Source organism: Hyaena hyaena, unplaced genomic scaffold (genome assembly GCF_003009895.1).
Source record: "Hyaena hyaena isolate Hyena2069 unplaced genomic scaffold, ASM300989v1 scaffold_113, whole genome shotgun sequence".
Lineage (NCBI taxonomy): Eukaryota > Metazoa > Chordata > Mammalia > Carnivora > Hyaenidae > Hyaena > Hyaena hyaena.
In genome coordinates this window covers 1,846,162-1,863,237 of record NW_024080745.1, presented here as the reverse complement: position 1 = coordinate 1,863,237, position 17,076 = coordinate 1,846,162, and the positions used below count along the sequence as shown (strand labels likewise).

The 17,076-nt window shown below is 45.5% G+C and overlaps 1 protein-coding gene across 2 annotated transcripts in view; it reads left to right on the top strand.

The window, feature by feature from the left end:
- The first annotated feature begins 8,258 nt into the window (after positions 1–8,258).
- Positions 8,259–17,076, top strand: part of TMCC3 (transmembrane and coiled-coil domain family 3) — a 75,524-nt gene continuing 66,706 nt past the window's right edge. Inside the window, exon 1 of one of the 2 annotated variants that reach the window (XM_039236584.1) lies at positions 8,259–8,471. In XM_039236584.1, the coding sequence (XP_039092515.1) occupies positions 8,394–8,471 (78 nt within the window). In that variant the 5' untranslated portion in view covers positions 8,259–8,393. Of the gene's footprint in view, positions 8,472–9,233; positions 9,314–17,076 lie in introns of those variants that run through there. The other variant, XM_039236588.1, reaches the window with a different exon arrangement.

Below are 17,076 nucleotides of genomic sequence, written 5' to 3'. Positions count from 1 at the left end.
AATCCCTTTTTAAAGTCAGACTTTTCTTTATGTCTGTTTCCTTCTTCCTGCTGTAATGTAAGCCTGTAACACCTAAGGAGGTGAGGTTCGTGAGGAACCACTTCCTTTTTTGCCCCATCATGAACCTGAGACCTAGCTCTCTTCACATCCATAGCAACATGTTGTTTTGTTTTGTTTTGGTTTGGTTTTTAATGTGTGTCCCCCTGTCTGGATGGATTCAAGATTGGACCATGTCTCATTCATTTTTGTATTTCCAGCACCAAGAACAGACAGAGGCTGTCACACCAACAGCTCTCAGTAAATCATGGAGAATTCATAAATTCAGTAGTTCGTCAGTATCTGAAAATTGGTAATATTTATTATTCAACAAATTTTATTCTTGTATACTATTCATTCCAACCCCTCGAGGGCAGACGTTACATTTTGCTTATGTCTTACTCAGTTTTAAAGCCCCAGTGGTTAGAAAATAAGTAGGCATTTAATAAATGTCGAGTTTACCCATCCTTCAACAATTATGTACTGAATACATGATACTGTGTTAGGGACTATCAGGAATGTACACATTACCTAAGAGGCATAGTCCTTCAGGTAACCTGTTATCTAGTGGAGTCACATATAAATTATCACATAAAATATATTTTTTTAAAAGTTTATTTTGAGAGAGAGAGAGTGTGTGGGCATGAGTAGGGGAGGGGCAGAGAGAAACGGAGGGACAGAAAGACTCCCAAGCACACTCTGTGCTGTTAGCGTGGAGCCTGATGCAGGCCCTGAACTCGCAAACCTTGAGACCATGACTAGAGCCGAAATCAGTAGTGGGACAGTTAACCAACTGAGCCATCCAGGAGCCCTCATATAAAATATCTAATTAACATGGGTAAGATACTGTAACTTTTGTGTTAAAAAGAGAAATACAGACATAATTAGATAATCATCCATTGGGGGCCATCTGGCATGCACTGACCAAGGAAGACTGTTTAGCTAATAGCCTGAGAAAACTCTGTTTTCTCCACTGGAGTTCTCTGCTCACTCTCCTGTGTTCATGCTGCCCATAGTTGGTACCTTCTCTTGAAATGCTACCCTTCTGTTTATCTTCTTTCTACCCATAGTCAGCATTGAATGCCATGCTAGTCCAGGATTCTTGAAACTGGCTTACCCCCAGAAAAGGAATACATTTCTTCATATGAGGGGCTAACCATGTCTGGTGTGATGGATCTACTGCCATAATGGAAGCCCGCAATTTCTCCTATAGCTGTTATGTGCTCACCACTCCTATCTAGCAGTGGATACTGTTTCTCCTCCCCTTGAGTCAGGGCTGGACTTTTGACTCCTTTTTACCAACACAGTGTGACAGAAAGGATACCCTGCCAGTTCCAGGCTGGGCCTTAGGGGGTTTGGCAGCTTTTCTTTTTGCTCTTTTGGAAGCCAGCCACTATGTAAAGAAGTCCAGCTACCCTGATGGAGAGAGGGGAGTCCTGGAAAAGGAGAGACTATAAAATACAAAATTATTTGATTAAAAAAGAATATAGAGGAGGCACCTGGGTGATTCAGTCAGTAGAACGTCAGCTCTTGATTTTGGCTCAGGCCATGATCTTATGGTTTGTGAGATCGAGCCCCATGTTGGGCTCTGCGTTGACAGCTTGGAGCCTGCTTGAGATTCTCTCTGCCCCTCTCCTGTTTACTCTCTCTCTGTCTCTCTCTCAAAATAAAAATGGATAAACATTTAAAACAAATACAGAGACCCGGCCAGCCCCAGGCATTCCAGCCACCCCTGTCGGAGGCTGGCTCCGACAGGTCCAGGGGTCCCTGAAGGATGGACGGTGTCAGCGAGAGAGAGAGTGAGAGAGCCCGAGATTCTTTCTGATCACCAGGCAGGCATCTCTGCCCTGTCGGTTTTAGTGTCTTTATTTAAAGGTTCAAGAACAACATGAGATCAGAAAAAGGAATTTTTACAATGGGAAGCCTTTTGTGAATTACCTCAATCATAGTGAAGTTGAATTGTACAACTAAGGAAATAACAGGATGTTCTTAATGAAAAAATAGGATAACATATATATGTTAAGTCGTAAGTAGTTAGGCTAGGAATTATTCTGTTTGGCTCTCAAGAGGATGAATGTTTTTGAACTGGTTAGTTTGTGGAAACCTATTTGATGCTAAATGTGTGAACACCTTGGGTGCCCTAAATGTGTTAGCTTTTTGCTTTTGGGTTATATGTTAGCTACTCTTTTCTATCCTCATCCCAGCCACCTGTAAGGGAGGATGTTTGCAGACGGTATGCCTTTGGGAAGGGACTGCCATATATATCAGTTAAAAGAAGCTGTACTGTGTTAAGTTCTACCCCTGTTTGTTCCTAAACTCTAAATTAGGCTCTTTGTCTTGGGGCCAGGATCAATTGTCTTTGATATGCAAGGCCCATAGGAAGAGGCTTTTGACAATCACCCACAGAGCTCTCATCTAAAATCTCTTTTGTAAAGGCAGGAATATGCTTTTCCTTATGTGGTATCTGTGTTCGGACTGTGGGTCTGATATGGAATATTGTGAGGCCTGGTCAATACCAGCAGGCTCATTTCTAATAGGAGCCAGTAGTAGCAGAAGGAGATACCAGTTTTCGTTTCTCACAGCAGGAGCTGTGCAAACACTGCCATTTTCTTGCTGTGACTGCCATCAGAGAGGCCAGTGCGGCTCCCAGCATACCCCCTGGAACAGAGAAAAGCCACTGCCCTTGGAGGCCTGGTCAAATTGCAAAATCACGGGCAATTGAATGGTAGTTGTTATAAGCGAATACACTTTAGGATGATTAGTCATGCAGAAATAGATGATGGGAAAAGCTGGATCTAGTCCTTTAATAATTCAGTGATGAATCTTTCTCCTTTCGTGGCTCTGCTTCCCTCAGGGGCGCCGTCTCTGTGTGGTGACAAGGATGCCCGCCACCGCAGCAGGCTTATCTCCCGCTAGCTTGGCGGTGCCTCCTGCAGGGGCACGGCGCTCTCCCAGTCGGCAGGTAGCGGGCGGGCTCCTTGGGCTCTGACTGGGGCACATGCCAGTTCCTGCACTAGTCACAGCAGCTCCGACTGGCCAAGGCTGGATGGCGTGCTTCTCCCTGGAGCCAGGTGTGGGCTGAGCGTGCCTCACCTAAAGCCCCTGCCTGGAGGATGGGTGTCCGAAACGGCCCAAAAGGAAAAGCCAGGCACTGTTCTGAGAATAAAGGGCTGCCTGCTGGGCAGGCAAACATAACACCTGTGTACTGCCAGAAGTCCTGCCGAACCCTACCTCTTTCACGAAGCCTTTTCTCCTCATTCCAAACTTGAAACCATTGCAGCTCGAATGACCCGATCTATTTCTTTGTATCTGAATCTTTGGGTCCACTTCTGTGGATCGCAGTAAGCTGCCTTACAGTGCTGCTTACACTTTGAAAGTAAATTCTTATTTCACACCCTAGAGTTTGTCCCTTTGTATTCCTCCTCCTCGACATGGCTGCATTTGAGACATGAAAAGTGTGATTTGAGGTGCCTGAGTGGCTCAGTCAGTCAAGTGACTGGCTGTTGATATCAGTTCATGGCATGATCTCATAGTCCTGGGATCGAGCCCCGTATCCGGCCTCATGTCAGATGCTTGGGATGCTGTCTCTCCCTTTCTTCTGCCTCTCCCCTGCTCATGCATGCTCGCACTCTGCCTCTCTCTCAAAATAAAGAAACATTTAAAAAATTTAGAAAAATAAAAGTGTGATTTTTTTTTTTTTTTGTTAGAAGATCTTAGGGCGTGTCAGAGCACAGACAATTCTTGGGACAGGTGAAGTTTCTGGTGTCTCTCTTAGGGACTGATAAAATCCTAGGCATTGCCTTCAAAGATAGAGACAAGGTCTATTTGGATCCTTCTTCCCCATAGAGGAGCCAAATGGTCATCCATACTGCTTGTTTTCTTCCTTTTGGAGGGAGTTTGCTCTTGCGCTATTTAATTTGTGTTTTAAAAAACATTTTGGATCAAAGTCCCAAGGAACAGCTTTTGGTTAACTGGTTCATGATGTAAATGATCTAAAAAGGAGCATCCTCTGCTAATGGAAATCTCCGTGAGCCTCCCGAAGCTTTAGTTCATCCTTCTCGTTGAGGGTCACCATTTCCAGGACGGAGTTCTACGGAACACCAAGGCAGTAGTAGAGATGGGAAGTTCATGCCTGTTGACACACCTACCAAAAGCCAGCCTTGGTTTGTCAGGGCCTCACTTAGGTGTGGCCTCTCTGAAGTTGTGCACACCCATATTACACACACAAACACACCTGAGTAGTATACCAGCCTTAAGTAGCTGGAAAAAAAAAATGAGTCTCAGGCAAATGAGGGGTAAAAGATGGACTTTCACAGATTTTCAGAATGGATCTTTGTGAGATCATCTTGACATAATGACTTCATAATAATAGAACATCTATCTTGCTTTAATAACAAGCTTTAATACTTTTCTTAAAAAAAGTTTATTTTTGAGAGAGAGAGAGAGTGAGCGAGCATGGGCGAGGGGCAGAGAGACAGGGAGACCAAGGATCTGAAGCAGGCTCCATTCTGACAACAGAGACAACTTGGGGCTTGAACTCATGAACATTGAGCTCATGAGCTGAGTACGTTGCTTAACCAACTGAGCCACCCAGGCAGCCCATCAGGGTTTAGTACTTATAAACATGCTATTACGTTTGTTTATTTGAGCAGATACCACAACTTACTCTCAGGATTAAGGATGCCATTATGACATCTGTCCCTTGAGTCTGTGCTGTCTTCACAATTTTTAATTATTTGGAAACATTGTGTGTGTGTGAATGAATACACATCCACTATACCAGTAGTCATTTGTTAAATAGAGCCTTATTTATAATCCTATACCTCCCTCCTACCTGAATCTTCCATTCTCCACCACCCCCCACCAAAGATACTGTCCTGAAATTTGTGTTTTTCAAGCTCTTGCTTTTCTCCATAATTTTAGTTATAAGTCTTTGTTCTCGTAAAAATGGCATCATTCATATTTTTTAACTTTACGTGAATGGAATCTTCATGTACTTTCATGTGGCTTGTTTGTTTTGTTTCTTAGTATTGATTGTGAACTTCATCCATACTGATTCTTTTAGCTCGAGTTCTGTTTGTGGTTTATCTTGATCTTATTATTATTTCTTTTCATAAGCAGAAGTTAAAAACATTTAAGGTTTATGCTTTTTGTGACTTGCTTTTTATGACTTGGGATCATAGTGATATTATCCATTTTCTTCTGGCAGCTTTAGAAGCTGTGGTTTTTCAACTTTAGGTCTTTAATCTATCTGGTATTGATTTCTGTGTATGTTGTGAGGTAGGGATCTTTTTTCCCCCCAAGTGAAAAAAGGCAGATGATGCCACGCCACCACTTTGCTTAAAATTTTCTAAATCTTTCCATGTACCTCAGAATTAAGGTCAAAGTTCTTAAAATGGCCTGAATCATTTGTCCTATGTGATCAGGCCTCTGAAATGTCTCTGACTTCATCTACTGTCTTTCCAGTGAATACTGGCCTCTTCCCTTTTTTAACCCTCCCCAAATGTTCCTGCTTCAGGGCCTTTGTGCTTGCCATTCCTTCTGTCTGAAATTTTCATTTATCTACATCACTGGCTCCCTTCCATTTCAGGTCTCTGCTTATATGTCACCTTATCAGAGTGGCCCTCTCTATTCATGCTAGCCAAATTCACACACACACACACACACACACACACACACACACACACACACACACACGATATCTCTCTTCTCTGCTTTCTGCTTTAGAAGACCTTGCCTGAAAAACTTTCCACACCTGTGTAGTTTTGTCTTGAATTGGGGGCTGGGGAAAGGGGTGGGGTAGGTGGTGTTTTAAAGTGTTGATTTGATTTCTTGAATGGTTTTAGGACTATATGGGGTTTTCTATTCTTAAGTTTTACTAAGTTTACTCTCTTTATTTAAAAAAATATTTTAAAATGTTTTTAATGTATTTATTTTATTTAGTTTTGAGAGAGTGCAAGCAGGGGAGGGGTAGAGAGAAGGGGACAGCAGATCCAAAGCAGGCTCTGCACAGACAGCAGTGAGTCCATGTGGGCCTTGAACTCACAAACAGTGAGATCATGACCTGAGCCAAAGTTGGATGCTCAACTGACTGAGCCACCCAGGTGCCCCTAAAAGTATATTTTTCATTTTACTTTTTTAATAGTTAATATTTGCACACAAAGTATTCAGGCTCCAAAAGCATATACAGTGAAAAATAAATCTCTTTTTCATCCCTTTCTTGTAGCTCTCTTGGCAGGCATATTGTGGCTTCCATTTTATCCTGAATTTATTTATTTAAAAAATTTTTTTAAAGATTTTATTCTTAAGTAATCTCTACACTCAGTGTAGGGCTTGAACTTACAACTCCAAGGTCAAGAGTGACATGTTTCACTGACTGAACCAGCCAGGTGCCCCTATCCCAAATTTAAAAAATAACACATGAGCAAAGTCAGTTTGGTCCAACCACTTGGCTGCAACTCTTCTGTTCTCCTTTGATCTTCAAGGTTGTGTATAGAGATTCTGCTCGGGTCTAAGTCGTCCCTGATCTCAGCAGAGCCCCTGCTTTCTAAATGAAGATAGATGCCTGTCTTTAATGGCTTTTCTTTGACTCTGTGAGGACATCCACTCCCTTCGTTACTGTCAGCTGCGTCTGGGAGTCACTAGAGGATTTCTTCTTGGTCAGTGGCTTCTCTGACTTTATTGGGATGGCTCTTCCTCCTATACTCACTTCTGACTGTGCCTCCCCTCCCCAAGAGTCAGGCTTGAACTCAGGAGGGCTGCTCATGGCAGTACTCTTTCATCCATTCACCGGTATAAATTGAAGCACCCTGTATGTGGCCCCTCTCCTGACATCAGTTTCTTGTTGGTTTCCCTCGTTTCTTATTTATCCTCTCAGAAAAATATGCTATGTGTATATAAGCACATACATATATTCTGTTTTTACATAAATGGTGGCATACTGTGTATGTTATTCTGCACATGACTTTTTTCACTTAACCATGTATGTTAGAGATAATTCTGTAGCTATGCATAAAGAGCTGCTTCATTCTCTTACAGTTACCTAATACTCGATGGGATGGATGTATCATAATTTACATACTCCGTGTCTTTCTGAAGGACATTTAGGCGGTTCTCTTTTGCAGTGGTCTTCTAACCACTGTCCCTTACGCATCTTTAATCAGTCAGTGTTTCACACGGCTATCAGATAGATGTCCTTAAACTTCCTTCCTGATACTGTCATTTCCCTGTCCAGAAACCTCCAGCAGCTGCCTAGCACCCACAGAAAAAGCTGAACTTCTTGAGGGTAGAGCCTAGCACCACATGGTCTCCACCTACTTTTCCACTGGTTTCCGGTGTCTAAAGACACCCCCTAAACTGGTGACTTGAGGTTTTCCAAATGGACCTTTGATTTTATGCTCAGTATTTCTCTTATGCCTGAAAGACCCTCCCCCTAAACCCTTTGAAGGGGAGAAGCCTTTGCTTCCTTCCTACTAGGCTTTTCACCTGGCCTTATAACCCCTCTTTGGAGCAGCTGCAATCTCAGCATTTTCACTTAGTCTCCCACTAGTACACCCTTCATAACCAAATCATAACTGAATGTTGGCTTAGGTAACATATTTAGTTGTCCACCAGTCAGTCCTTTCTCTTGTACACTCCAAATTTCTTGTGGGCAGGGGCTGTTCTCTGGAAATAGGGAATACTAATATGAAAAGCTGTGTCTTGACTTCCAAGTGACTTCCACATAAAATAGTGAGCCAGATACACAAAATTAAAATACACAACACCATAGACCTTTGTTTAAATAGAAGTGTGCTCAGTGGAATAAGAAAAAAATGGGCTTTAAAAAAAAAAAATCTCTGGGTCCTGCCCCAGGGTGTGGCACATGGTAGATGCCCAATAAGTGCATGTTGAGTAATAGAATAACATAAAGCATTTAAGGCAAGCCTCAACATCTTGCCAGAAATACACCTTTTATCATAAACATACAAATAAGCCCACAAATAGGGTGGATGGCAATCAAATGTTGAAGAAAACGAGGCCAGGGTGGGAAAGGGTGGATTCAAGTTTCAGCAAGGGAGGGAGGCCTTGAAGTTGCACCCGGGCAGGGTCTTGGGCCCTGCGGGCGGGCAGGGGGAGGCGGGGAGAGGGGAAGGGGGAGGAGACTCTGGCGTCCCTGCCCCGCCTCCCCCACCCCCTTTCCCGCCCCCACCCCCGGCGGCGGCGGCGGCGCAGGGCGGCCGCGCGGGTGGCGGCCACAGCTGCAGCAGCCCGCGCCGCCCCCTCGGCCGCGGCACCCGGGGCGAGCCCGAGCACGGTCAGCGACTCGCGGCGCTGCGGCCGCGGGAGACGGGAAAGTTGCCGGCGCCAGCGCCGACATGCCGGGCAGCGACACGGCGCTCACCGTGGACCGGACCTACTCCGACCCGGGCCGGCACCACCGCTGCAAGAGCCGGGTGAGGGGCGCGGGCAGGGCGGCGGTGGGGGCGCCGCGCCGAGGGACGAGGCCGGGCGGGCTTCGGCTCCGGTGTTAGCCAACTCTCGCTCCCCGCCTCTCTCCCTCCCCGGCTGCCGCAGGTCCGCGCCGAAGGGTCTGGGAAGGGGGGCGCGCGGGCGTCGGAGCCCGGGTCGGGGGCAGAGCGGAGCCCGGCCCGCGGTACCCCGCCCTCCGCCGCGGCTCGGTCCGCTCGCGCCTGCCGGAGCCGGGCGCCCGGTCTCCCCGACGGCCCCGCGCTCCGCCGCCCTCCGCCAGGGAGCGCCCGCCGCGCGGCGTCCGGACGCGAGGGAATCCCGCCCGCCGCGGCCCCGCTGGGACGGCGCGCTCGCCCCCCGGACCGCCCGTGCTGCCCGCGCCTGCCGGGCCCCGGGGCTGCGGGCGCGGGGCGGAGGCGGCGGGCGGGCGGCCGCCCCGACTCCGCCCGAGTGAAAAGTCAGCCCTCGCGCCGCCGTCCCGGAGTTCCCAGCCGTGCCGAGCGGGCGCCCTCTCCATTGTTTGCAGCGTAATTTGCTGTTGCTGATTTTGGCTGTGGGCGAAAATAGCTCTGAGAGCAAGCAGCGGAGACGAGCCCTGTAGTGCTTCAAAATGAAGACGGAGGCCGCAGCCTGAGCGCCGGTGCCTCCCGGGGGCACCGTGGCCATGCCGGGCAGGTCCGCCCTCGACGCAGTGTCCTCCTGTTGAGAAACAGCGGGTCCTCCACCCTGGCCCTTGTTCTGGCGGAGGAACCTGGAGTTGTTCTTTGCTAAATACCCGCTCGGGATCCAGCGTTTGAGTGGCAGCCTCCCTGTATAAAGTCCACAGGTAGAGTTTTGCTCAAATTCTGAACCTCCCTCTCCCGAGGTCGACCGGCCACTGGATGGGAAAAGCGGCAGTAGTGACCAATGCAGCTCGGCCTCTATGGCAGGATTTGGGTTTAATCATAACTCGAAGATCTCATCAGTTATCCTATAAGTGAAATAACTAACTCCTTTTTTTTCCTTCTTTCCTTTAGTATCTGTGATCGAGTTAACAGAATGGTTTAAATTTTTACAGATTAAACTTCTTTGGTGGAGTAATACTTAGGTCCTGAATCCACTCCACTCTCCTCTACTCCCCAGGAGAGTTCTTATGTTTTGCACTTTATTTTTGTATGGAGGTGTAGCTGACATGCAACTTTTTTTTTTTTTTTACACACAATGTTATATTTAGTTTCAGGTGTACAGAATAGTGATTGGACAGTTACATTAGAAAATGTTCACCATGATATGTTTTGCATTTTCTGTAAAAGTTTTGTAGCAGTTCGGTATGAAAAGAACCATAAACTCCATTTGGAAGAAAACATTGGTGAAAGAGCATGGGTTACCTACAGTTAGAAATGATTGGAAGGATGTCTGCTGGTTAACACAGAGTTAACCTGGAAGAAAGGTGAAGATCGTTTTCTAATGCATTTGTAATTTGGAGGAGTCTATTAATGTTTCAGTTGACAGAAGAAATTTCAGACTTGGGAAAAAGTGTGGAAGCTTGGTTTCTCTTGTCACAACTGTGATAATCTTTGTGTAAACAACAAGATTAGTAATCTTTGAGGGATGGGTGGCTCACTGTGAGCTCATTTAAGCGATTTGGCAAAACTCCTGAACCTTCGAAAAACCACTATTCTGTAACATCGCATTGATAGAATTCCTACCTGAGCTACCTAGACGGAAAGTGGCAAAGCAAACATGTAACCTAACTGGAGACTTAGTCTCTGCTGTTGCTGCCTGTGTTCGGTTCCCACACACCCCTTTTCTGTTTATGTACCACAACCTTATTTTCTTGAAAATTCTGCAGGTGATGTTATAGTTACTACATTGTTTTGTTAGCATGGGACACCTGATTTTTTATTTTTATTTTTTAAAGTTTGTTTATTCAGCAAGCCTGTGGGGGGTAGAAACCAAGGGGGAGAGAGAATTCCAAGCAGGCTCTGCAAACCGGGCTCTATCTCCCCAGTGGCCCGATCATCACCTGAGCTGAAATCAAGAGCCGGACGCTCAACCAGCTGAGCCACCCAGATGCCCTGACACCTGCTTTTTAAAACAGACTGTATTAAATCTGAGTTAGATGTGATATGTACTGATTATTCTAAATTAGTTCACTGGGCAAATGAAAGCTAGTGAGGACTAGACAAAATCAGACCAAGGAAGACTGTAACTCTAGCTGACAGTGACAACATGTTCTGTTGCAGCATTTAAACTTTTTGACTGTCTGCTTTTAGGGTTTTATTGTTGAGACGGCAAGGAATAGAACTGGAGGAAATTTTGTAAACTCATAACTTTTCGACAGTGAGGCCGATGTAATTTTGAGTCTGTCCGTAAGGCTGCAGTAAGCCTGCTGTGATGAAGGGAAAGTCCCAGCAATCTTCCTGTGCAGAAAGTATTCATCCCACCAGATGATTCTAGCTCTTGTTTTGTGGAACTCATTTAGATTTAGCTATAAAGACGTGGTTTTTCTTTACACTCAGAAAATATATGAGGCAGAAGGAGAACATCTGGCAGTATTAGGGTTTAATTTCTTGATGTCACCTTCTCCTTGGCAATAAACCATCTAGTACAGGATTTTACAAGAACCTTTCTGTGGACTCCTGGTAAGTTAGCTTACCTAAAAATACTGTGAGGAGAACTGGAGGTGCATGTGAGGAGTTGATTAGCCTTTCAGAGACAGGAGTTTCCTCCCAGGAAGGCTCTTAAGACTCTAAGAGATCAAGTTCTTGGGTTACTGAATAGTCATTTTTTTAAGTTCAAAACTAACACCCTGTTGAGATAACAGGAAAAATACACATATCTCTTGGTGAGCTTGGCTAAGCCTTTGAGACTAGAATAATAATGAGGCAGTGTACTATTTTAACATTGCAGAAACCTATTTTTACAGCCAGGTGGATTAACCTAGATTCTCCCCGCCCCCATCCCACAGTGAACTGTAATATAACTAATGAATTCCATGATTATCTCTAAGCTGACAAGTCAGGATCATTCACATTTTTAAGCTTAATCTGTGTAAAACTCAGAAATGGTGCATGTTCACTTGACACACAAAATATCCCCCTACTTAAAAGAAACAGCATACATAATTAGAATCCTACCTTTCTTCGTGCCCTAGATAGTTAAGGCCTATCATCGTTCTAAGAACACAGGCAGTCTGCTTTGCTCTATATTAACTGGTTTTTATTAATTATGTGTGAACAAATTTTTGTTCTAATTTTAAATGTTCTGAAATGCCGCTTTCAGCCACTTGTGGTTAGTGGTCAGCAGCTAGGGCTCTCCGGTCGGGTGACCTAGATCAAATGCCGGCTCTTTCCATTTCCCAGCTGAGTGACCACTGGGGGCGGGTCTCACCTCTCGGAGTCGCCAGCTCCCCATCTGTAACAGAGGTGGTAATAGTCCTGCTTCGGGGAGTGCTTGTCAGTCTTCAGTAAGAGAGCATTTGTTAAGGAAGGGAGGGAGGAAGGGAGGGAGGGAAGAAAAAAGGAAAGGAAAAGGAAAAGAAAGAAAGAAAGAAAAACGGTTGTGTGCACTCCGGTGTTAGGTGTTTTTATCCCTGTCTAAGGTGAATATGCTTTTCTTGTTCCCTCGGTACTGCCCCTAGTCAGTATCGTAGTCTGATCTGTCAGCCATCCTCCTGGGTCTTTCTTTGACTTTTCTCTGGAACTGGTTCCTTTCTGCACTGTCCCCAGTTATCTCCCACCTTTGTTCAGCAACTCACGACCCCTGGAAGAGAGAATGGTGTACTCACTTCCTCATGTTGCTCTATGATTTCATCAGCTTCTATTCTATCCTGCCCGCAAGGGCCAGAGTCCTCTGCCTCCAGAACCACTTTCATGAGGCTGGCCCCCAGAAGACAGGTCGTGTACCCTGTCATCATTCTCTGCCTTAGTTTCCTCTTCTCCACTCTGGGGGTGTTAAAAGGAATAGATGCAGTGACATCTATAAAATGTCTGGGACCCAGAAAGAACTCAGTAGATGGTAGCCATTTTTTAATGTTTTTTTGTTGTTGTTTTGTGTTTTTGTGCTTGTTTTTTTGAGAGAGAAAGAGCATGAGCTGGAGAGGGGCAGACAGAGGTGAGAGAGAATCCCAGGCAGGCTTCACGCTCAGTGTGGAGCCCGTCACGGAGCTCCATCTCACTGCCGTGTGATCGTGACCTGAGCCGAAATCAAGAGTCAGGTGCTTAACTGACTGAACACCCCAGGTGCCTCTAAGTAGTAGTCATTTTTGCTATTACTATATAAGAAGTGATCATGAGCTTCAAAGTGGGAAGACTGCTAATTTTGTGAATAGAATAGATTCTTGCATTTTTTGGCATTTTGTCCCTCCTCGGTGAAACATTCCTTATCACATTGATTGTTTACGTATTTGTCACTGTGTTTATAAACTGTAGACGCTGGCACTTTGAGAACAAGCAGATGTTTGCTGAGCACCTTTTATAGGCCAGCTGCTATTCTAGACATCAGGCATATATAATGGTGAATGAAATAGCCTCTCTCTGGAAGCTTAATATCTGGTGATTGTATTTCATTGATACCAGTGGCCCCAGAAAATACCCTCCTCTTTTACATGAGGAAACGATAATAAGTATAGGAGTCTCTAACGTCTGAAATAAAATCTGTGTTGGGTACGGTGGGTACCTGTAGTAATTTCTAAGTGTTCTGTGGTTTGGAAATAGATCCTGAGTTGCCTGATGAGTAATGGCCAGAAGCATTCAAGACGAGGCTGTCATAGCCCTTCTCAGAGTGGAAGTGGTTGGGCAACGATGTAATGAGTTGATGATCGCATGCTTACTTCCTGGGCAGGAGCCAAAGTGAGTGGGAACACACTTCCGTCCTGGGGGCCCCTGACCTGGTGAAAGGGTAAACTGAGTGGCCTGTGAGTACACCTTTAATCAGTGATGCGTTATATTCTGAAGAGTTCATTAAAATTGCCGTGAATAATGATGAGCGCCTCGAGTCTGACTTGTCTGAAATTTAGGACGGGTAGATTGATGCGGTGTGTGTATTTTGAGCTGTGCTGTGCTGCTGGCTCACCGGTTCTCCCTTTAGAGAGCAAACTGCCAGCCACTACCAGCACAGCCGCTTGTCACATCCGCTGTCGAATACGGAGACAGCTGCTCCCAAGTTGGATGGCAAGACGTGTTTTGCTTCAGAGCCACTGCCTGCATTTCCAGGGCTGCTCTTCAGGTCAGAAACCAACCTGATCTTTCTGGATGGAAGATGCCCATGTCTTGACTTAGGATAGGTTGCAACGTTCAGCCCTGCTGTTTCTTTATTGTGTTTTTATGTTTTTAGCAGAGGGGGTTGGTGAGAGAAGGAGGAGAACCATGAATCACTCTACTGTGAATCCGAATGAGGACTTCACATTCCTTAGAAAAGGAAGGAACATCAGGATATATGATCTGTGCATGATCCAACTGCTTCCATTGACTTGGGGGAGAGGAGGGTGCTGCTGAAGGAAAACCGTGTGTTTGTTGATTATTCCTCTCTTAGGAGGCAAAAAGAACATAGATGAAAAGTGCAGTAACAGTGTTAACAGCCAGCATGTGCCAGCTGTATACCAGCCACAATATTAAGCACTTCAAGTGCACTGTCTCTTTAATCCTCACCGTATCTTATTTATAGTTCCATTTTACAGATGAAGATGTTGAGGCCCTGGCAGTTCAAATGATCTGTCCAGGGTCTCCTGGCTATTTGGAAATGGTAGGAGATAGGATTTGGTGACTCCAGATCTGATTGCAGAGCTTGCAATTTTAACCATGTCCCTGCGTCTACCTTGTAGATGAACACTGGAAAGCAGTCAGTCTCAGTAAACCTGTCAAGTCCTTGAAGACGGCCATGTTCAGCCTCTGCAGGGTGCCTAGCCATGTTGTGTGTTTGGGATTCTTATGACACAGTACTTTGCCAGTCTTTTGTGTATATAGTCTTATGTACCAGGTAAACTTTTGTCAAACGAATGGTGTAGAGTGATAATTTACAAACTTTTTGTAATGCTTACAAGATTTTTGCCAGCATTTTGGAGAAGTCTTGAAGGCTGTTAAATAAGCTCATGATTTAACAACGTCAGTGAAGAGGGGCGCCTGGGTGGCTCGGTTGATTAAGCATCTAACTCTTGACTTAGGCTCAGGTCACGATCTCATGATTCATGAGTTTGAGCCCCGTGTCAGCCTCTGCGTGGACAGCTCCAAGCCTGTTTAGAATTGTCTCTCCCTCTCTCTGTCTGCCTCTACCCCACTTGTGTGCGCTCGCTTTCTTTCTCTCTCTCTCTCACACCATAAACAAACTTAAAAAATTTTAAAAGGTTGCCAGTAAAGAACCATCGTCTAGCCTGGTGTTTGGTAGCCAGAACATGAGCATGAGCAATTGAAGGACATAACAAGTGTGGTTCTCCTTTTGACAGTCTGGTCACCGTCTGGCCTCAGCAGGTCTCCTGGTAGAACTTTAGCTTCACTGGACTGATGGCATGTGCTTCTCAGTATGTGAGGCCAAGTGTTGGAAAGTAGACTCCAAGGTTTTAACCATGTTGGAACTGGAAGGGGATTCAGACATGAACTCCAGAGCATTCTGTTTGTAGAAGTAGGAAAATGACAGCCAGCCAGACTGTAACCAGTAAAATCATGTTGCTAATAACTGGCTAGCTAGGACTCTAGTCCAGCCTCTGTCTCAAGAGAATTCCTTAACAGAAAACTGCTTTAAATATTTTTAGATACCAAGCTGATTGCTAAGTTATATGGGATAAATATCTCCAAATTTAACTAGATTGAGAAATTTTAAATTATTTTCCATAGAGATCCAATTGGTAAACACATTTTACATTTTGTGAGTTTTCTAAGTGGGAAAAAAATGAATTTGGATGATTTTAGTGTTAGGCCATCATCCTTAGACTTGTAGATTTTTTTTAATTAAAAAAAATTTTTTTTAAGTTTTTTATTTATTTCTGAGAGAGAGAGAGAGACAGCATGAGCAGGGGAGGGTCAGAGAGAGAGGGAGAAACAGAAATCTAAAACAGGCTCCCAGGCTCTGAGCCGGCTGTCAGCAGAGTCCGACGCGGGGCTCAAACCCATGAACCACGAGATCATGACCTGAGCCAAAGTCGGATGCTTAACCAACTGAGCCACCCAGGTGCCCCTAAAAATTTTTTTAATGGATTTTAAAGAGAGAGACAGTGTGAGCAGGGGAGGGTCAGAGAGAGAGGGAGAAACAGAATCTGAAGCAGGCTCCAGGCTCTGAGCTGTCAGCACAGAGCCTGATGCTGGGCTCACAACCATGAACCATGACCTGAGCTGAAGTCACCACCCAGGCGCCCCTGGAAATTTTTGGTGGGACTAGGGTGAGGAGGGTGTGACACTTCATACATCAGACTACATAGCTGCATTAGTTGCTTTGCTACTTTTAAAAATTACCTTTTCTGATTTTATTGTTGTTTTCTCTCCCTGTCCCCCCCCCCAAAGTGAGGTTTTGCAAAGTGAGTTCATCTTTGCCTTTACCTTCCACCTGTTGGGATGGGATATTGGGGGGGAAAATGTGTGCCAGATGCATAAGCCATGGAGCACATGGCTTAGAATTCAGGCCTTTCTGTTCCTGTGAGACTCATTGAGGGCATCTTCCAGCACCAGGTGTTTTTAGTATATGTAATTTTCATGCAGCATAGCCTCTAAACGCACACTGGAAACGTCATCGGGTTCCAGGCCAAAGAAACCATCTGCTGCCCCCACACTGGGACGAAGACAAGGCTAGGGTTGGTGGGCACATTCAATGCCAGTCATCAGGGAAGCGCCTTCCTGAGGGAAACTATGAATTCTGCCTTCCACGGCCCGGAAGTAAGACGTGGCCTCACAGAATAGAGGACGTTTCCACTTAGATGCTCCAAAGGCACCTCTAAGTGTACCTGTCAGACTTCATTTCAGTCTCCCATGTCCCCCCACCTGGATAGTACGTTCCCTGTACAACTGAAGCTCGATGTTTGGGACGCTCCCGCAGCCCCTCCCCTTACCCGCCACATACAGTGGTTTACATCTCAGCTTTTCTCAGCCGCTGCTTCCTCTTGACCCCGGCATCACTTTCTTCGTTGACTTCTGGATTTGAAGATGAGTGAGGGGCTAAGAGTATGGACTATGGAGTCAGACTTGAATGTCCGCCCCTCCACTTAGCAGCCATGAGAACAGCCAGGAGAAGTGGGGTTAGGAAACCCATTGCAGCATTTGTTATTCTGACGTTGAGTCACTCATTATCTGCCCCAGAGTTCCCCAAACCTCAGTCATTCCCACACCCACACAGAGCTTTGTACCACCTGTACTATTACTTACTTAATATTTCCAAATCCATTCGCCCCTTAAAACTTGTATTTATTTTTAAAGTATCCATGTTCCTATTCTAGCTAAATATTGTCTTAGCCCCCGAGGCCTGCGGTTGGAGATGAAGAGGAAGCTTAGCAAATGCTGGAGCATTAGTAGAGAGCTCTTCACACCGAACAGAGACTTTCTCCCCCATGACCACCTGCATGGCCTTGAGGGTTGTTTTCAAGGGAGTTACTGGCTCACTGTGATTCTGTGTTACTGCTTTCTTTTC